Source organism: Aegilops tauschii, chromosome 1, assembly GCF_002575655.3.
Source record: "Aegilops tauschii subsp. strangulata cultivar AL8/78 chromosome 1, Aet v6.0, whole genome shotgun sequence".
NCBI classification, from domain to species: Eukaryota; Viridiplantae; Streptophyta; class Magnoliopsida; order Poales; family Poaceae; genus Aegilops; species Aegilops tauschii.
In genome coordinates this window covers 368,297,138-368,319,488 of record NC_053035.3, presented here as the reverse complement: position 1 = coordinate 368,319,488, position 22,351 = coordinate 368,297,138, and the positions used below count along the sequence as shown (strand labels likewise).

Genomic DNA, 22,351 nt, shown 5'->3' with positions numbered 1-22,351 from the left:
TTTTTAATGGCACAAACCTCTTTTTTGTAACACATAAACATTTTTGAAATGTTACAAACACAAGAATATAAGTTGGTAGGCAAAAAAAAAAGAATATAAGTTGTTTTCATACATAGAACAAGAAGGAATAACAACATGAAAAATGTTTATCCCTTTTGGACATGTTGTGTTGTCGTAGCATGGTCGTAATCTTAGTTAACGTCGACCACGAGCTCACATGGTCGAGCCATGGTGCTCCCTTTTTCGGGTTACATTTTTTTAAATTTTATTTTTCAGTCCGTGTTTATAGGATATACTCCCTCCGTCCCATAATATAAGAACGTTTTTGACACTACACTAGTGTTAAAAACATTCTAATATTATAAGACGGAGGGAGTAGATATTAGTCGTGACATCAAAACATGAATGGTCACCGGTCTGGTGGTTGTCTACCCGAGGGGCAGGTCGCTCGTTTGAGATCCCGCCATCACTTGTTTTCTGTTTTATTTTAGCGACTTAATACATAATAAAAAAGCCAAGGCCTTTTCTACAAATCTACCATGCGACGGCGGCTGATAGCAAGCCCTGGCGACGCTCGCATGCCGCGTAGGCCACGGATATGTCCACGCACGTAAAATGTGATCATATGTGAACACCGTTCAAGTTTGATGACAAAAACGAAAGTACTAATGTGAGCCCGAGCTCACAGGATCCTGGAATCTGCACCAGTTATTCATGTCGTGATCTGTGCTGCAACGCGTATAGCAGCAGGTATATGTTGCTCGTTATTACTTCCAGAAACAGGGCGTGGCCCACGCTTCAGATAACCCCGTCAGTTAGCGTCCTCGCGGATCAGACGGAAGTTCACGGCTCGGACCGTTTAGTCGTCGATTCTGCTCCCACCCTAGCCGTTTAGCTCATTTATGGCAGGCACCTAACGGCACCACACTACCTTATTTTAATCGTTCTCCATGCTTATACGTCTGCACGCATCAATCAACGAAATGGCAAATCGTCATTATTTTAATCAAGCAGAAACAGAGGTCTTACATTGTTTCTCACTGGACTGAACAATCACCGGACAAAGATGCACAGATTCTACACACACGCACACTAATTATTCACTGCGCACGTCATCAGCTAGGCAAAGGCGTCATTACCTACGCTGAATGAACACACCATGCATTACACTTTGCCAACTCCTAGTTAATTCTAGCACGCTTGGCGTTGTTGCGGTTGCTCTCCTCTACAGTGTCATCTTCTTTTAAGTACAGACTCTCTGAATTTGCACACTCGCCTTCAGAGTCACAAGCAGCAGGGTCATGCTCGCCGTATCCCTCATCTGCACTACCTCCACCTTGCTCCCCATGTGGGACGGCCAGCTCCTCTACCTCCTCTGCATCACTAAGATCGCCAGCGCCGGTAACCTGAAGAAATTTAAATGGCGTAACATGCATATATACAATGTTGTCTCCACGGAAAACCCTTGGTTTGCATAATCACCTGCAGGGACAGAGAGGAAATCCCTGAATCCCCACTCCTCACATGCGCACGCTCATCTGCCTGGTTAACTGATGTTTCAGAACTAGCTGTTGGCGACAATCGACACCCAGTTGAGGCCTTAGTACCGTCAGAAAGAAGATGGATTCATGGTTCAGTAAGGAGACGGAGGATACCTGGATCAAACCATTGCACCCCTTTGAGTATTCTTCAATTTCTATCACTGAAGAACCACCCCGAGAAAGCTCCCATGAGGCACCTCTCACTTCAGTTTGAGAGGTGCATCCCCATGGTGTTGTTTCGGTACATCCCCGCGTTCAGGGCAAGTTGTTCGCTTGTGGCCTTGCTGCCTGCAGATGCCACAAAATCTTGTTCTCTTACTCAAACCTTCATATGGTGCTTTCTCCCTACTTGTTGTAGGTCTATCGAGTTGCTTCCGTTTAGCTGGCAGCAAACTCATTTGCTGAATTGCTGTCACCGCCACCATTTGTAATATGCGTACCATCTACCTCTGGGTATACATCTCCTTGTGATTGTACCCTATTTGGCACTTTCATATTGTCTGCTAACCTGTCTTCCAGTCCTAATCCATCTCGGACATCAGCGAATGGCTTCATTTCAGCTGCACAATGCTTGAACAATGAAATCAAATGTTCATATACTGCGACATTACAACCCCGCATCCGCACAAGCTCCATAGCTTGCATATACATGTTGAAATGACGGAAATTGAATGGGTTTTCTTAAGCATTGTCCTTCTGGTACCGCATAAGGTGTGCTGGAAGGATATCTCTCGCATCTCTAGTCCACCTCTTCACAATACGTTTCTTTGGGATTTCGGTCACACGGATGAAGTCTAGCACCTGCTCAGTACAAGCGATTACCACATAATTTAATTTCCTTGCTTTCTCGAACACACAACTATGGAATTAGAACACAATAGACGTGCAGAAACTAGTGCAATGTAAACCACCTTCAGGATGTGGCTGCACAACAGCCCCATGTGTGCAAATTGTCCACACTCACAGTCACATTCTTCCCCTCCTTCAATCACCGTCACCTTGTGAGAAGTTCTGCACGACCTCTCCCTCCGAGTTGTATCAGTATGTATTGCAACATACCTTTTACCCTTTTCGATCTCCTCCACTTGATATGCACCACACTCATAAAAGTATATGCCCTAACTGTTCAAACATAGCTCTAGTATATATCTTGCCGGCATGTCTCTCCGTTGCCATATTTGCTCGCATTAGCTGCCTTCCCTACCAACATAAAAAAAGTTCAGACGTTAGTAATGAAGCCAGTCAGACCACATCAGTAGTATTTCAAAATCTCATAGCATTGGGGGGGGGGGGGGGGGGGGGTGCTTATGATTGCTGTCCACTTCTCCTCATAATTCTCTTCAGACTCACTGTCAAAGATTAAGCTCATATACTTCCGCAACAATCTCATGAGAGCTGGGCATTCACATCGACATGAACGTGTATTTTCAACAATTGGTTTCCCCTGCCATTCCGAAAAAACAACATCATTCAGTGTACATAGAGGGGATCAAATTCAACGAGTAACTTATAAACTTTCTACTGAAGCTGCTGTAATACCTGTCATACCGCGGATCCACATACTATCTCTTGCATACACTTTGTCCAGTTGACATTCATTCTGCTCTTTCCATATCTAATTCCAAATCCTTTCTCCCAAGAGTACAAGTTGTAAAAGTTATAGGCCTCACCAAGTGTGTCGAAACTTGTTCCTATCTTGGCACAATGACAATGTCTCCAGGTTGCTCTGCAAATTCCCGGATTGTCTTCTCCAGGACTGTCACCCTGTCCGCGCAAGGAGCCCTGCCCAGAGCAGCAGCACCTACATGCACTCTGCTTCCAATGGACAAAATAATTAATCATATAGCATTTCAAATTAATCCATTGTTTCAACTACATCAACTTTCAGAATGTACAGATGAACATACTTTTAGGTCCCAAATCTATTATTCTCATATGCATTGCACTTTCTACCTGCACACCCACTTCCCATTCAATTCGAATTTTTCTATATTGCCTGTAGTGGATGATATATCAGGACCTCACACAAATCTATTTTTCTCCTTCCTATCATATCAACATCTGCTTTCAGCAGCAATAGAACATATGGACTAAACCTGAAAATCTATTTGCCATTTCATCTACAAGCTTTCAGTACCTTTGTGTCCAACCTGGTGTTTTTGGGTCCAATTGTTCTATGGAGTGCTCCGAACACTGAGCCTTATCTGCACTTCCAGCCTCTGCACCGCCCTCCTCACGCCAGATCTGGCCATCCGCACTCGAAGCAGCCGGCGCTGCAAGCTCAACATATGCTGGCGCATCCAGCGGGACACGCACAGCACCCATCGTGATGTCATTATCGTTCACCTCCACCAGTAGCGTTCTATCCAATAAAAAGAAGTTTTCAACCGACAGAATCGGCGTCTGTCCAAATAACTGACCCAAACGAAGAAAGAGAAGAATTCGTAAAGCAGACACTAACCTGTTTATCGGCTGCATCAAGAACTCCATGGCCTCGGACCTCGCTGGAGCGCCCAATCGCCTTCGTCGTAGTAGATCTCCGCAGCACCTCGCCGCCTGGGAAGAATGCGAAGTCCAAAGACACTTCCTCACCTACCAGTTTCCTACCTACAAGCAATTACTGCGTGCACTGCCGGCGCTACCGGAAGGCGCCGATTCTGATCCACGGGTCAGGACGCCGGTGACGTCTCGGGCCACGGCTCGGCCTCCATCCGTCGTCGCCGTGCAAATTTCGGTTCACCAGGGCCCATCTGTCTGATACGTACACAGGAGTATTCCTGATTTTCCCCGCTCCATATGGCCCACGTCCATTCAATGCACCGAATCTCATAGCGTTTCTGGACGGGCGTGATTCCGAGCTCCTGTGAGCTCGCGATCACATACTTTACGTACACCTATTTTACAAATTTGTGCATCATTGATTGTCGTGTGCAAAGTTCTATAAGAGCAACTCCAAAGGATCGACCCATTTCGTCCGCCTGCGTCCGTTTGGGTCGGCGCGGACAAAAGTGACGGCCCAACGCGTCGACCCAAACCCAAATCATGTCCGCATCGCGTCCGCGCCGACGGATTTGCGGCCGAAATTTGCGCCCCAAATGCGTCGGCGCGGACCCTGAACGGACGCTACGCGCGCCTTCTCGCTGTCTGCCGCGTTCCCACATGGCGGCCGTCCAACTACCCGCTGCCCACGCGGTCAGCTTAATTTATGACCATGGGCCCACGCGTCAGCGACGGCGCTCGTCCTTTTGTAAGCCGACCGTGCGGCAGGGCCGTCCTCATCCAAACTCGCCGTCCACATCTAGCAAGCTTTGCTCCCCCGTCGCCGGCAAACCTTAGCCACCACAACCACAGCGAGATGGGGTTCTTCTCCGGCGCCAACAGCAGCAAGGCCAAGGGCAAGGCCCCCGCCACCCCTTTCCCCTCAGAGTTCCTCCCGCCTCCACCGGCGCCGGCGCCTCGCCGGCAGAGGCAGCGCGTGAACGTGCCAGTGCACCAGGCGGAGTGGCACTGGCAGCACAGCGTGCCTCTGCCGTACCCCGACGCCACCCTGCCGCATGACTGACATCTGGATCCGGATAGGATCCTAGTGCCGGCGGCGCCGCGGTCGGCTAGGGCTCACGCGGAGGAGGTGCGACGCCGGCGGGCGCTGTTGACGCCGGAGCAGCGTCGCGAGGCCGCCTACGCATCCGACTCGCCCAACTGGGCGAGGTGGTTCGCCTTCGAGCACGAGGAGGCGAGGCGACGGGGCGTGCGCGAGGTCGACCGGAGCGTGCCGCCGCCGCCGCTCGTCGTCCGCGAGAAGGACCAGGCGGCGGAGGATGGCTACCAGGAGGCCCTTGCGGCCGTCTACCGGGAGAGTGAGGAGGACGAGCGGCGCAGGGCGGAGGCGGTGGAGGAAGAGGAGGCTCGGTACGAGGCGGCAATGGCGCAGGCACTTGCCCTCTCCGCGGCGGGCAACTGCGTGGTGCCGCCGGTGGCCCCGCCGTCCCCTCCCTGATGTCGTGTCAAGCCGGAGCCGCAGCCCGAGCCCGAGCCGGAGCCGTCCCCCATCGAGTGCTACTCCTGGACGAGAGTAGTGCGCGAGTGGGTGCGCGCGCCGCCCGTCTGGGTGGGGGCGACGCCGGCGAAGGAGGCGGCGTACCTCGAGCACTGGCGCCAGATCCGGGTGGCCGAGGAGCGCCGCGACGGCGAGTACCTCGAGATGCTCGAGCGCGACCTCGAGGAGGAGCAGCGCGAGGCCGAGGAGGAGGCGCGCCAGGCCGCGGCAGCTACTCAACGAGCTAAAGAACGCCAAAATCGGATTCCGGGTGTGGAAGATATGGTCGAAACTGTCCATCAGCCGAGGCTGAAACTGGGAGGGGCGGTAGTACCGGTTGGGAGAGCGGTTGTACTGCTCCTGGAGCTCAGCGGTAGTACCGCTAGGAGTGGGCGGAAGTACCGCTGGAGTCGGGACGAAATTGTGGCTGAAATGGATGATTTTGGGGCTAAAAGTGGATGGATTTCGTGGATGGGAAGCGTTGAAACTTGGGGAGATGCTAGATCCACTCGAAACCAAGCAAATCCTGTTGGGGAACGTAGTAATTTCAAAAAAAATCCTACGCACACGCAAGATCATGGTGATGTATAGCAACGAGAGGGGAGAGTATGTCCACGTACCCTCGTAGACCGAAAGCGGAAGCGTTTATTACGACGCGGTTGATGTAGTCGTACGTCTTCACGATCTGACCGATCAAGTACCGAACGCACGACACCTCCGAGTTCAGCACACGTTCGACCCGATGACGTCCCTCGAACTCCGATCCAGCCGAGTGTTGAGGGAGAGTTTCGTCAGCACGACGGCGTGGTGACGATGATGATGTTCTACCGACGCAGGGCTTTGCCTAAGCACTGCTACGATATTATCGAGGTGGACTATGGTGGAGTGGGGCACCGCACACGGCTAAAAGATCAATGATCAAGTGTTATCTTTGGGGTGCCCCCCTGCCCCCATATATAAAGGAGCAAGGGGGGAGAGGCGGCCGGCCAGGAGAGGGGCGCGCCAGGAGGAGTCCTACTCCCACCGGGAGTAGGACTCCCTCCCTTCCTTGTTGGATTAGGAGAAGGGGGAAAGAGGAGAGAGAGGAAGGAAAGGGGGGTGCGCGGCCTGCCCTAGCCGCCTCTCCTCTTCTCCACTAAGGCCCATGTAGGCCCATTAAACCCCCGGGGGGTTCCGGTAACCTCCCAGTACTCCGGTATATATCCGATAACCCCCGGAACCATTCCGGTGTCCGAATATAGTCGTCCAATATATCAATCTTCATGTCTCGGCCATTTCTAGACTCCTCGTCATGTCCGTGATCACATCTGGGACTCCGAACTACCTTCGGTACATCAAAACATATAAACTCATAATATAACTGTCATCGAAACTTTAAGCGTGCGGACCCTACGGGTTCGAGAACTATGTAGACATGACCGAGACACGTCTCCGGTCAATAACCAATAGCGGAACCTGGATGTTCATATTGGCTCCCACATACTCTACGAAGATCTTTATCGGTCAAACCGATAACAACATACGTTGTTCCCTTTGTCATCGGTATGTTACTTGCCCGAGATTCGATCGTCGGTATCTCAATACCTAGTTCAATCTCGTTACCGGCAAGTCTCTTTACTCGTTCCGTAATACATCATCCTGCAACTAACTCATTAGTTGCAATGCTTGCAAGGCTTAAGTGATGTGCATTACCGAGTGGGCCTAGAGATACCTCTCCGACAATCGGAGTGACAAATCCTAATCTCGAAATACGCCAACCCAACAAGTACCTTTGGAGACACCTGTAGAGCACCTTTATAATCACCCAGTTACGTTGTGACGTTTGGTAGCACACAAAGTGTTCCTATGGTAAACGGGAGTTGCATAATCTCATAGTCATAGGAACATGTATAAGTCATGAAGAAAGCAATAGCAGAATACTAAACAATCGTGTGCTAAGCTAACGGAATGGGTCAAGTCAATCACATCATTCTCCTAATGATGTGATCCCGTTGATCAAATGACAACTCATGTCTATGGCTAGGAAACATAACCATCTTTGATCAACGAGCTAGTCAAGTGGAGGCATACTAGTGACACTCTGTTTGTCTATGTATTCACACATCTATCATGTTTCCGGTTAATACAATTCTAGCATGAATAATAAACATTTATCATGATATAAGGAAATAAATAATAACTTTATTATTGCCTCTAGGGCATATTTCCTTCAGTCTCCCACTTGCACTAGAGTCAATAATCTAGATTACACAGTAATGATTCTAACACCCATGGAGCCTTGGTGTTGATCATGTTTTGCTCGTGGAAGAGGCTTAGTCAACGGGTCTGCAACATTCAGATCCATATGTATCTTGCAAATTTCTATGTCTCCCACCTGGACTAGATCCCGGATGGAATTGAAGCGTCTCTTGATGTGCTTGGTTCTCTTGTGAAATCTGGATTCCTTCGCCAAGGCAATTGCACCAGTATTGTCACAAAAGATTTTCATTGGACCTGATGCACTAGGTATGACACCTAGATCGGATATGAACTCCTTCATCCAGGCTCCTTCATTTGCTGCTTCCGAAGCAGCTATGTACTCCGCTTCACATGTAGATCCCGCCACAACGCTTTGTTTAGAATTGTACCAACTAACAGCTCCACCGTTCAATGTAAACACGTATCCGGATTGCGATTTAGAATCGTCCGGATCAGTGTCAAAGCTTGCATCGACGTAACCATTTACGGTTAGCTCTTCGTCACCTCCATAAACGAGAAACATATCCTTAGTCCTTTTCAGGTATTTCAGGATGTTCTTGACCGCTGTCCAGTGATCCACTCCTGGATTACTTTGGTACCTCCCTGCTAAACTTATGGCAAGGCACACATCAGGTCTGGTACACAGCATTGCATACATGATAGAGCCTATGGCTGAAGCATAGGGAACATCTTTCATCTTCTCTCTATCTTCTGCAGTGGTCGGGCATTGAGTCTTACTCAACTTCACACCTTGTAACACAGGCAAGAACCCTTTCTTTGCTTGATCCATTTTGAACTTCTTCAAAACTTTGTCAAGGTATGTGCTTTGTGAAAGTCCAATTAAGCTTCTTGATCTATCTCTATAGATCTTGATGCCCAATATATAAGCAGCTTCACCGAGGTCTTTCATTGAAAAACTCTTATTCAAGTATCCCTTTATGCTATCCAGAAATTCTATATCATTTTCAATCAGTAATATTGTTGGGGATCGTTGCAGAAATTAAAAAATTTCTACGCATCACCAAGATCAATCTATGGAGTAACTAGCAACGAGAGAGAGGGGAGTGCATCTTCATACCCTTGAAGATCGCGAGTCGGAAGCGTTGCAAGAATGCGGATGAGGGAGTCGTACTCGTAGCGATTCAGATCGCGGTAGATTCCGATCCTAGCGCCGAACAACGACACCTCCGCGTTCAACACACGTGCAGCCCGGTGACGTCTCCCGCACCTTGATCCAGCAAGGAGGAGGGAGAGGTTGAGGAAGAGGGCTCCAACAGCAGCACGACGGCGTGGTGGTGATGGACTGGCAGTTCTCCGGCAGGGCTTCGCCAAGCTCACGCGGAGGAGGAGAGGTGTTGGGGAGGGGAGGGGTTGCACCTTGTATGTGGTCCTGCAGCCCTCCCTCTACCCCCTCTATTTATAGGGAGAAGGGGGAAGGGGCCGGCCCCTCTAGATGAGATCTAGAGGGGGCGGCAGCCAAGGGGGAGGGGGCTTACCCCCCAAGCAAGGGGGGCGCCCCCCTTTAGGGTTCCCCCAAACCCTAGGCGCATGGGCCCTAAGGGGGATGGCGCCCAGCCCACTTAGGGGCTGGTTCCCTTCCACCTACAGACCATAAGGCCCTCCGGGGCAGGTGGACCCTCCCGGTGGACCCCCGGAACCCCTCCGATGGTCCCGGTACAATACCGGTATACCCCCGAATATTTCCGGTGACCGTATGATGACTTCCCATATATAAATCTTCACCTCCGGACCATTCTGGAACTCCTCGTGACGTCCGGGATCTCATCCGGGACTCCGAACAACATTCGGTAACCACATACAAATCTTCCTTATAACCCTAGCGTCATCGAACCTTAAGTGTGTAGACCCTACGGGTTCGGGAATCATGCAGACATGACCGAGACCGCTCTCTAGCCAATAACCAACAACGGGATCTGGATACCCATGTTGGCTCCCACATGTTCCACGATGATCTCATCGGATGAACCACGATGTCGAGGATTCAAGCAATCCGTATACAATTCCCTTCGCCAATCGGTACGTTACTTGCCCGAGATTCGATCGTCGGTATCCCAATACCTCGTTCAATCTCGTTACCGGCAAGTCACTTTACTCGTTCCGTAATGCATGATCCCGTGACTAACTACTTAGTCACATTGAGATCATTATGATGATGCATTACCGAGTGGGCCCAGAGATACCTCTCCGTCATACGGAGTAACAAATCCCAGTCTCGATCCGTGCCAACCCAACAGACACTTTCGGAGATACCTGTAGTACACCTTTATAGCCACCCAGTTACGTTGTGACGTTTGGTACACCCAAAGCATTCCTACGGTATCCGGGAGTTGCATGATCTCATGGTCTAAGGAAATGATACTTGACATTAGAAAAGCTTTAGCAAATGAACTACACGATCTAGTGCTATGCTTAGGATTGGGTCTTGTCCATCACATCATTCTCCTAATGATGTGATCCCGTTATCAATGACATCCAATGTCCATGGTCAGGAAAACGTAACCATCTATTGATCAACGAGCTAGTCAACTAGAGGCTCACTAGGGACATGTTATGGTCTATGTGTTCACACATGTATTACTTTTCGGATAACACAATTATAGCATGAACAATAGACAATTATCATGAACAAGGAAATATAATAATAACCATTTTATTATTGCCTCTAGGGCATATTTCCAACAGTCTCCCACTTGCACTAGAGTCAATAATCTAGTTACATTGTGATGAATCGCACACCCATAGAGTTCTGGTGTTGATCATGTTTCGCCCGTGGAAGAGGTTTAGTCAACGGATTTGCGACATTCAAATCCGTATGCACTTTACAAATATCTATGTCTCCATTTTGAACATTTTCACGAATGGAGTTGAAGCGACGCTTGATGTGCCTGGTCTTCTTGTGAAACCTGGGCTCCTTGGCAAGGGCAATAGCTCCAGTGTTGTCACAGAAGAGAGTCATCGGCCCCGATGCATTGGGAATAACTCCTAGGTCGGCAATGAACTCCTTCATCCAGATTGCTTCATGTGCTGCCTCCGAGGCTGCCATGTACTCCGCTTCACATGTAGATCCCGCCACGACGCTTTGCTTGCAACTGCACCAGCTGACTGCCCCACCATTCAAAATATACACGTATCCGGTTTGTGACTTAGAGTCATCCAGATCTGTGTCGAAGCTAGCATCGACGTAACCCTTTACGACGAGCTCTTCGTCACCTCCATAAACCAGAAACATATCCTTAGTCCTTTTGAGGTACTTCAGGATGTTCTTGACCGCTGTCCAGTGTTCCATGCCGGGATTACTTTGGTACCTTTCTACCAAACTTACGGCAAGGTTTACATCAGGTCTGGTACACAACATGGCATACATAATAGACCCTATGGCCGAGGCATAGGGGATGACACTCATCTTTTCTCTATCTTCTGCTGTGGTCGGGCATTGAGCCGTGCTCAATCTCACACCTTGCAATACAGGCAAGAACCCCTTCTTGGACGGATCCATATTGAACTTCTTCAATATCTTGTCAAGGTATGTGCTTTGTGAAAGACCTATGAGGCGTCTCGATCTATCTCTATAGATCTTGATGCCTAATGTAAGCAGCTTCTCCAAGGTCCTTCATTGAAAAACACTTATTCAAGTAGGCCTTTATGCTTTCCAAGAATTCTATATCATTCCCATCAATAGTATGTCATCAACATATAATATGAGAAATGCTACGGAGCTCCCACTCACTTTCTTGTAAACACAGGCTTCTCCATAAGTCTGTGTAAACCCAAACGCTTTGATCATCTCATCAAAGCGAATGTTCCAACTCCGAGATGCCTGCACCAGCCCATAGATTGAGCACTGGAGCTTGCATACCTTGTCAGCATTCTTAGGATCGACAAAACCTTCCGGCTGCATCATATACAATTATTCCTTAAGGAAGCCGTTAAGGAATGCCATTTTGACGTCCATTTCCATATTTCATAATCGTAGAATGCGGCAATTGCTAATATGATTCGGACGGACTTCAGCTTCGCTACCGGTGAGAAGGTCTCATCGTAGTCAACTCCTTGAACTTGTCGATAACCCTTAGCGACAAGTCGAGCTTTATAGATGGTAACATTTCCATCCGCGTCCGTCTTCTTCTTAAAGATCCATTTATTTTCTATCGCTCGCCGATCATCGGGCAAGTCTATCAAAGTCCATACTTTGTTTTCATACATGGATCCTATCTCGGATTGCATGGCTTCAAGCCATTTGTTGGAATCTGGGCCCGCCATTGCTTCTTCATAGTTCGAAGGTTCACCGTTGTCCAACAACATGATTTCCAGGACAGGGTTGCCGTACCACTCTGGTGCGGAACGTGTCCTTGTGGACCTACGAAGTTCAGTGGTAACTTGATCATGATCGTCATCATTAACTTCCTCTCTAGTTGGTGCAGGCACCACAGAAACATTTTCTTGTGCTGCGCTACTTTCTGGTTCGAGAGGGGTCATCTCATCAAGTTCCACTTTCCTCCCACTTATTTCTTTCGAGAGAAACTCTTTCTCCAGAAAGGACCCGTTCTTAGCAACGAAGATCTTGCCTTCGGATCTGAGGTAGAAGGTATACCCAATGGTTTCCTTAGGGTATCCTATGAAGACGCATTTTTCCGACTTGGGTTCGAGCTTTTCAGGTTGAAGTTTCTTGACATAAGCATCGCATCCCCAAACTTTAAGAAACGACAGCTTAGGTTTGTTTCCAAACCATAATTCATACGGTTTTGTCTCAACGGATTTCGACGGAGCCCTATTTAAAGTGAATGTGGCAGTCTCTAAAGCATAACCCCAAAATGATAGCGGTAGATCGGTAAGAGACATCATAGATCGCACCATATCCAATAGAGTGCGATTACGACGTTCGGACACACCATTACGCTGAGGTGTTCCAGGCGGCGTGAGTTGTGAAATAATTCCACATCTCCTTAAGTGTGTGCCAAATTCGTGACTCAAATATTCCCCTCCATGATCTGATCGTAAGAACTTTATTTTCCTGTCACGTTGATTCTCAACCTCACTCTGAAATTCCTTGAACTTTTCAAAGGTCTCAGACTTGTGTTTCATTAAGTAGACATACCCATATCTACTCAAGTCATCAGTGAGGGTGAGAACATAACGATAGCCACCGCGAGCCTCAACGCTCATTGGACCGCACACATCAGTATGTATGATTTCAAATAAGTTGGTTGCTCGCTCCATTGTTCCGGAGAACGGAGTCTTGGTCATTTTGCCCATGAGGCATGGTTCGCACGTGTCAAATGATTCATAATCAAGAGACTCCAAAAGTCCATCTGCATGGAGTTTCTTCATGCGTTTGACACCAATGTGACCAAGGCGGCAGTGCCACAAGTATGTGGGACTATCATTATCAACCTTACATTTCTTGGCATTCACGCTATGAATATGTGTAACATCACGTTCGAGATTCATTAAGAATAAACCATTGACCAGCGGGGCATGACCATAAAACATATCTCTCATATAAATAGAACAACCATTATTCTCGGATTTAAATGAGTAGCCATCTCGCATCAAACGAGATCCAGATACAATGTTCATGCTCAAAGCTAGCACTAAATAACAATTATTGAGGTTTAAAACTAATCCCGTAGGTAAATGTAGAGGTAGCGTGCCGACGGCGATCACATCGACCTTGGAACCATTCCCGACGCGCATCGTCACCTCGTCCTTCGCCAGTCTTCGCTTATTCCGCAGCTCCTGTTTTGAGTTACAAATATGAGCAACCGCACCGGTATCAAATACCCAGGAGCTACTACGAGTACTGGTAAGGTACACATCAATAACATGTATATCACATATACCTTTGGTGTTGCCGGCCTTCTTGTCCGCTAAGTACTTGGGGCAGTTCCGCTTCTAGTGACCGTTTCCCTTGCAATAAAAGCACTCAGTCTCAGGCTTGGGTCCATTCTTTGTCTTCTTCCCGGCAGCTTGCTTACCGGGCACGGCAACTCCCTTGCCGTCTTTCTTGAAGCTCTTTTTACCCTTGCCTTTCTTGAACTTAGTGGTCTTATTCACCATCAACACTTGATGTTCCTTTTTGATCTCCACCTCCGCTGATTTCAGCATCGAATATACCTCAGGAATGGTTTTCTCCATCCCCTGCATATTGAAGTTCATCACAAAGCTCTTGTAGCTAGGTGGAAGCGACTAAAGGATTCTGTCAACGACCGCGTCATCCGGGAGATTAACTCCCAGCTGAGACAAGCGGTTGTGCAACCCAGACATTTTGAGTATGTGTTCGCTGATGGAACTATTCTCCTCCATCTTACAACTGTAGAACTTGTCGGAGACTTCATATCTCTCGACCCGGGCATGAGCTTGGAAAACCATTTTCAGCTCTTGGAACATCTCATATGCTCCGTGCTGCTCGAAACGCTTTTGGAGCCCCGGTTCTAAGCTGTAAAGCATGCCGCACTGAACCAGGGAGTAATCATCAACACGTGTTTCCCAGGCGTTCATAACGTCTTGGTTTGCTGGGACCGGTGCTTCACCTAGCGGTGCTTCAAGGACATATGCTTTCTTGGCAGCTATGAGGATGATCCTCAAGTTCCGGACCCAGTCCGTATAGTTGCTACCATCGTCTTTCAGCTTGGTTTTCTCTAGGAACGCGTTGAAGTTGAGGTTGACATTAGCATGGGCCATTTGATCTACAAGACATATTGTAAAGATTTTAGACTAAGTTCATGATAATTAAGTTCATCTAATCAAATTATTAATGCACTCCCACTCAGTAAGACATCCCTCTAGTCATCTAAGTGATACATGATCCGAGTCAACTAGGCCGTGTTCGATCATCACGTGAGATGGACTAGTCATCATTGGTGAACATCTTCATGTTGATCCTATCTGCTATACGACTCATGTTCGACCTTTCGGTCTCTTGTGTTCCGAGGCCATGTCTGTACATGCTAGGCTCGTCAAGTCAACCTAAGTGTGTTGCGTGTGTAAATCTGGCTTACACCCGTTGTATGCGAACGTTAGAACCTATCACACCCGATCATCACGTGGTGCTTCGGAACAACGAACCTTCGCAATGGTGCACAGTTAGGGGGAACACTTTCTTGAAATTTTAGCGAGGGATCATCTTATTTATGCTACCGTCATTCTAAGCAAATAAGATGTAAAACATGATAAACATCACATGCAATCAAATAGTGACATGATATGGCCAATATCATTTTACTCCTTTTGATCTTCATCTTCGGGGCGCCATGATCATCATCGTCACCGGCATGACACCATGATCTCCATCATCGTGTCTTCATGAAGTTGTCTCGCCAACTATTACTTCTACAACTATGTCTAACGGTTAGCAATAAAGTAAAGTAATTACATGACGTTTCAGTTGACACGCAGGTTATAAATAAATTAAGACAACTCCTATGGCTCCTGCCGGTTGTCATACTCATCGACATGCAAGTCGTGATTCCTATTACAAGAACATGATCAATCTCATACATCACATATATCATTCATCACATTCTTCTGGCCATATCACATCACATGACACATGCTGCAAAAACAAGTTAGACGTCCTCTAATTGTTGTTGCAAATTTTTACGTGGCCGCTATAGGTTTCTAGCAAGAACGTTTCTTACCTACGGCAAAACCACAACGTGATATGCCAATTTCTATTTACCCTTCATAAGGACCCTTTTCATCGAATCCGATCTGACTAAAGTGGGAGAGACACACACCCGCTAGCCACCTTATGCAACTAGTGCATGTCAGTCGGTGGAACCTGTCTCACGTAAGCGTACGTGTAAGGTCGGTCCGGGCCGCTGCATCCCACTATACCGCCGAATCAAGATAAGACTAGTAACGGCAAGTAAATTGACAAAATCGACGCCCACAACAACTTGTGTTCTACTCGTGCATAGAAACTACGCATAGACCTAGCTCACGATGCCACTGTTGGGGATCGTTGCAGAAATTAAAAAATTTCTACGCATCACCAAGATCAATCTATGGAGTAACTAGCAACGAGAGAGAGGGGAGTGCATATTCATACCGTTGAAGATCGCGAGTCGGAAGCGTTGCAAGAACGCGGATGAGGGAGTCGTACTCGTAGCGATTCAGATCGCGGTAGATTTCGATCCTAGCGCCGAACAACAGCACCTCCGCGTTCAACACACGTGCAGCCCGGTGACGTCTCCCGCACCTTGATCTAGCAAGGAGGAGGGAGAGGTTGAGGAAGAGGGCTCCAACAGCAGCACGACGGCGTGGTGGTGATGGACTGGCAGTTCTCCTGCAGGGCTTCGCCAAGCTCACGCGGAGGAGGAGAGGTGTTGGGGAGGGGAGCGGCTGCGCCTTGGATGTGGTCCTGCAGCCCTCCCTCTACCCTTCTATTTATAGGAAGAAGGGGGAAGGGGGCCAGCCCCTCTAGATGAGATCTAGAGGGGGGGCGGCGGCCAAGGGGGAGGGGGCTTGCCCCCCAAGCAAGGGGGCGCCCCCCTTTAGGGTTCCCCCAAACCCTAGGTGCATGGGCCCTAAGGGGGATGGCGCCCAGCCCACTTAGGGATTGGTTCCCTTCCACCTACAGCCCATAAGGCCCTCCGGGGCAGGTGGACCCTCCCGGTGGACCCCCGGAACCCCTCCGGTGGTCCCGGTACAATACCGGTATACCCTCGAATATTTCCGGTGACCGTATGATGACTTCCCATATATAAATCTTCACCTCCGGACCATTCCGGAACTCCTCGTGACGTCCGGGATCTCATCCGGGACTCCGAACAACATTCGGTAACCACATACAAATCTTCCTTATAACCCTAGCGTCATCGAACCTTAAGTGTGTAGACCCTACGGGTTCGGGAATCATGCAGACATGACCGAGACCGCTCTCTAGCCAATAACCAACAACGGGATTTGGATACCCATGTTGGCTCCCACATGTTCCACGATGATCTCATCGGATGAACCACGATGTCGAGGATTCAAGCAATCCTGTATACAATTCCCTTCGTCAATCGGTACGTTACTTGCCCGAGATTCGATCGTCGGTATCCCAATACCTCGTTCAATCTCGTTACCGGCAAGTCACTTTACTCGTTCCGTAATGCATGATCCTGTGACTAACTACTTAGTCACATTGAGCTCATTATGATGATGCATTACCGAGTGGGCCCAGAGATACCTCTCCGTCATACGGAGTGACAAATCCCAGTCTCGATCCGTGCCAACCCAACAGACACTTTCGGAGATACCTGTAGTACACCTTTATAGCCACCCAGTTACGTTGTGACGTTTGGTACACCCAAAGCATTCCTACGGTATCCGGGAGTTGCATGATCTCATGGTCTAAGGAAATGATACTTGACATTAGAAAAGCTTTAGCAAACGAACTACACGATCTAGTGCTATGCTTAGGATTGGGTCTTGTCCATCACATCATTCTCCTAATGATGTGATCCCGTTATCAATGACATCCAATGTCCATGGTCAGGAAAACATAACCATCTATTGATCAACGAGCTAGTCAACTAGAGGCTCACTAGGGACATGTATGGTCTATGTGTTCACACATGTATTACGATTTCCGGATAACACAATTATAGCATGCACAATAGACAATTATCATGAACAAGGAAATATAATAATAACCATTTTATTATTGCCTCTAGGGCATATTTCCAACAAATATGTCATCCACATATAATATCAGAAATGCTACAGAGCTCCCACTCACTTTCTTGTAAATACAGGCTTCTCCAAAAGTCTGTATAAAACCGAATGCTTTTATCACACTATCAAAACGTTTATTCCAACTCCGAGAGGCTTGCACCAGTCCATAAATGGATCGCTGGAGCTTGCACACTTTGTTAGCTCCTTTTGGATCGACAAAACCTTCCGGTTGCATCATATACAACTCTTCTTCCAGAAATCCATTCAGGAATGCAGTTTTGACATCCATTTGCCAAATTTCATAATCATAAAATGCGGCAATTGCTAACATGATTCGGAGAGACTTAAGCATTGCTACAGGTGAGAAAGTCTCATCGTAGTCAATCCCTTGAACTTGTCGAAAACCTTTTGCAACAAGTCGAGCTTTATAGACAGTAACATTACCGTCAGCGTCAGTCTTCTTCTTGAAGATCCATTTATTCTCAATGGCTTGCCGATCATCGGGCAAGTCAACCAAAGTCCATAGTTTGTTCTCATACATGGATCCCATCTTAGATTTCATGGCCTCAAGCCATTTTGCGGAAACTGGGCTCACCATCGCTTCTTCATAGTTCGTAGGTTCGTCATGGTCCAGTAACATAACCTCCAGAACAGGATTACCGTACCACTCTGGTGCAGATCTCACTCTGGTTGACCTACGAGGTTCAGTAACAACTTGATCTGAAGTTTCATGATCATCATCATTAACTTCCTCACTAATTGGTGTAGGTGTCACAGGAACTGGTTTCTGTGATGAACTACTTTCCAATAAGGGAGCAGGTACAGTTACCTCATCAAGTTCTACTTTCCTCCCACTCACTTCTTTCGAGAGAAACCCCTTCTCTAGAAAGATTCTAAATTTAGCAACAAAAGTCTTGCCTTTGGATTTGTGATAGAAGGTGTACCCAACAGTCTCTTTTGGGTATCCTATGAAGACACATTTCTCCGATTTGGGTTCGAGCTTATCAGGTTGAAGCTTTTTCACATAAGCATCGTAGCCCCAAACTTTAAGAAACGACAACTTTGGTTTCTTGCCAAAGCACAGTTCATAAGGCGTCGTCTCAACGGATTTCGATGGTGTCCTATTTAACGTGAATGTAGCCGTCTCTAAAGCATAACCCCAAAACGATAGCGGTAAATCAGTAAGAGACATCATAGATCGCACCATATCTAGTAAAGTACGATTACGACGTCCGGACACACCATTACGCTGTGGTGTTCCGGGTGGCGTGAGTTGCGAAACTATTCCGCATTGTTTCAAATGAAGACCAAACTCGTAACTCAAATATTCTCCTCCACGATCTGATCGTAGAAACTTTATTTTCTTGTTACGGTGTTTTTCAACTTCACTCTGAAATTCTTTGAACTTTTCAAATGTTTCAGACTTATGTTTCATTAAGTAGATATACCCATATCTGCTCAAATCATCTATGAAGGTGAGAAAATAATGATATCCGCCGCGAGCCTCAACATTCATCGGACCACATACATCTGTATGTATGATTTCCAACAAATCTGTTGCTCGCTCCATAGTTCCGGAGAACGGCGTTTTAGTCATCTTGCCCATGAGGCACGGTTCGCAAGTACCAAGTGATTCACAATCAAGTGGTTCCAAAAGTCCATCGGTATGGAGTTTCTTCATGCGCTTTACACCGATATGACCTAAACGGCAGTGCCACAAATAAGTTGCACTATCATTATTAACTCTGCATCTTTTGGCTTCAATATTATGAATATGTGTATCACTACTATCGAGATTCAAGAAAAATAGACCACTCTTCAAGGGTGCATGACCATAAAAGATATTACTCATATAAATAGAAAAACCATTATTCTCTGATTTAAATGAATAATCGTCTCGCATCAAACAAGATCCAGATATAATGTTCATGCTTAACGCTGGCACCAAATAACAATTATTTAGGTCTAAAACTAATCCCGAAGGTAGATGTAGAGGTAGCATGCCGACCGCGATCACATCGACTTTGGAACCATTTCCCACGCGCATCGTCACCTCGTCCTTAGACAATCTTCGCTTAATCCGTAGTTCCTGTTTCGAGTTGCAAATATTAGCAACAGAACCAGTATCAAATACCCAGGTGCTACTTGCTACCTCTTGAGCACTGCGTTGGTTTTCCCTTGAAGAGGAAAGGGTGATGCAGCAAAGTAGCGTAAGTATTTCCCTCAGTTTTTGAGAACCAAGGTATCAATCCAGCAGGAGGCTACACACGAGTCCCTCGCACCTACACAAACAAATAAATCCTCGCAACCAACGCGATAAGGGGTTGTCAATCCCTACACGGTCACTTACGAGAGTGAGATCTGATAGATATGAAAAGATAATATTTTTGGTATTTTTGTGATAAAGATGCAAAGTAAAATAAAAGGCAACGGAAATAGCTAAGTGTTGGAAGATTAATATGATGGAAAATAGACCCGGGGGCCATAGGTTTCACTAGTGGCTTCTCTCGAGAGCATAAGTATTTACGGTGGGTGGACAAATTACTGTTGAGCAATTGACAGAATTGAGCATAGTTATGAGAATATCTAGGCATGATCATGTATATAGGCATCACGTCCGAGACAAGTAGACCGACTCCTGCCTGCATCTACTACTATTACTCCACACATCGACCACTATCCAGCATGCATCTAGAGTATTAAGTTCATAAGAACAGAGTAAGGCTTTAAGCAAGATGACATGATGTAGAGGGATAAACTCATGCAATATGATATAAACCCCATCTTGTTATCCTCGATGGCAACAATACAATACGTGCCTTGCTGCCCCTACTGTCACTGGGAAAGGACACCACAAGATTGAACCCAAAGCTAAGCACTTCTCCCATTGCAAGAAAGATCAATCTAGTAGGCCAAACCAAACTGATAATTCGAAGAGACTTGCAAAGATAACCAATCATACATAAAAGAATTCAGAAGATTCAAATATTGTTCACAGATAAACTTGATCATAAACCCACAATTCATCGGTCTCAACAAACACACCGCAAAAGAAGATTACATCGAATAGATCTCCACAAGAGAGGGGGAGAACATTGTATTGAGATCCAAAAAGAGAGAGGAAGCCATCTAGCTAATAACTATGGACCCGAAGGTCTGAGGTAAACTACTCACACTTCATCGGAGAGGCTATGGTGTTGATGTAGAAGCCCTCCGTGATCGATGCCTCCTCTGGCGAAGCTCCAGAATAGGCCCCAAGATGGGATCTCACGGTACAGAAGGTTGCGGCGGTGGAATTAGGTTTTTGGCTCCGTATCTGGTAGTTTGGGGTTACGTAGGTATATATAGGAGGAAGGAGTACGTCGGTGGAGCAACGTGGGGCCCACGAGGGTGGAGGGCGCGCCCAGGGGGGTAGGCGCGCCCCCTACCTCGTGGCTTCCTGGTAGCTTTCTTGACGTAGGGTCCAAGTCCTCTGGATCACGTTTGTTCCGAAAATCACGTTCCCGAAGGTTTCATTCCGTTTGGACTCCGTTTGATATTCTTTTTCTGCGAAACTCTGAAATAGGCAAAAAACAACAATTCTGGGCTGGGCCTCCGGTTAATAGGTTAGTCCCAAAAATAATATAAAAGTGTATAATAAAGCCCAATAATGTCCAAAACAGAAGATAATATAGCATGGAGCAATCAAAAATTATAGATACGTTGGAGACGTATCACTACTTCGAGCATTAGTAAGGTACACATCAATAACATGTATATCACATATACCTTTGTTCACCTTGCCATTCTTCTTATCCGCCAAATACTTGGGGCAGTTCCGCTTCCAGTGACTAGTCTGTTTGCAGTAGAAGCACTCAGTCTCAGGCTTAGGTCCAGACTTGGGTTTCTTCTCCTGAGCAGCAACTTGATTTCTACCTCCGCAGCCTTTAGCATTGCGAAGAGCTCGAGAATCTTCTTATCCATCCCTTGCATGTTATAGTTCATTATGAAGCTCTTGTAGCTTGGTGGCAGTGATTGAAGAATTCTGTCAATGACGCTATCATCCGGAAGATTAACTCCCAGTTGAATCAAGTGATTGTTATACCCAGACATTTTGAGTATATGCTCACTGACAGAACTATTCTCCTCCATCTTACAGCTGTAGAACTTATTGGAGACTTCATATCTCTCAATCCGGGCATTTACTTGAAATATTAACTTCAACTCCTGGAACATCTCATATGCTCCATGACGTTCAAAACATCGTTGAAGTCCCGGTTCTAAGCCGTAAAGCATGGCACACTGAACTATCGAGTAGTCATCAGCTTTGCTCTGCCAGACATTCATAACATCTGGTGTTGCTCCTGCAGCAGGTCTGGCACCTAGCGGTGCTTCCAGGACGTCATTCTTCTGTGCAGCAATGAAGATAATCCTCAAGTTACGGACCCAGTCCATGTAATTGCTACTATCATCTTTCAACTTTGCTTTCTCAAGGAACGCATTAAAATTAAACGGAACAACAGCACGGGCCATCTATCTACAATCAACATAGACAAGCAAAATACTATCAGGTACTAAGTTCATGATAAATTTAAGTTCAATTAATCATATTACTTAAGAACTCCCACTTAGATAGACATCCCTCTAATCCTCTAAGTGATCACGTGATCCAAATCAACTAAACCATCTCCGATCATCACGTGAGATGGAGTAGTTTCAATGGTGAACATCACTATGTTGATCATATCTACTATATGATTCACGCTCGACCTTTCGGTCTCCGTGTTCCGAGGCCATATCTGTTATATGCTAGGCTCGTCAAGTTTAACCTGAGTATTCCGCGTGTGCAACTGTTTTGCACCCGTTGTATTTG

At 47.0% G+C, this 22,351-nt stretch overlaps 1 protein-coding gene across 2 annotated transcripts; it reads right to left on the bottom strand.

The window, feature by feature from the left end:
• Positions 1-975: 975 nt before the first annotated feature.
• LOC109734861 (uncharacterized) lies at positions 976-4,309 on the bottom strand. Of its 2 annotated transcripts, XM_073498375.1 has the most exons (8): positions 4,003-4,308; positions 3,679-3,903; positions 3,081-3,353; positions 2,892-2,985; positions 2,453-2,741; positions 1,656-2,342; positions 1,483-1,568; positions 976-1,406 (listed from the first exon to the last, which is right to left on the bottom strand). In XM_073498375.1, exons 1-3 carry the CDS (start codon positions 4,029-4,031, stop codon positions 3,233-3,235), a joined length of 375 nt encoding a protein of 124 aa, XP_073354476.1. In that variant the 5' UTR covers positions 4,032-4,308; the 3' UTR covers positions 976-1,406; positions 1,483-1,568; positions 1,656-2,342; positions 2,453-2,741; positions 2,892-2,985; positions 3,081-3,232. The 2 variants fall into 2 exon arrangements, with proteins under 2 accessions (XP_073354476.1, XP_073354473.1); XM_073498372.1 differs by having other exon boundaries at positions 2,453-2,985; positions 4,003-4,309.
• Positions 4,310-22,351: the final 18,042 nt, after the last annotated feature.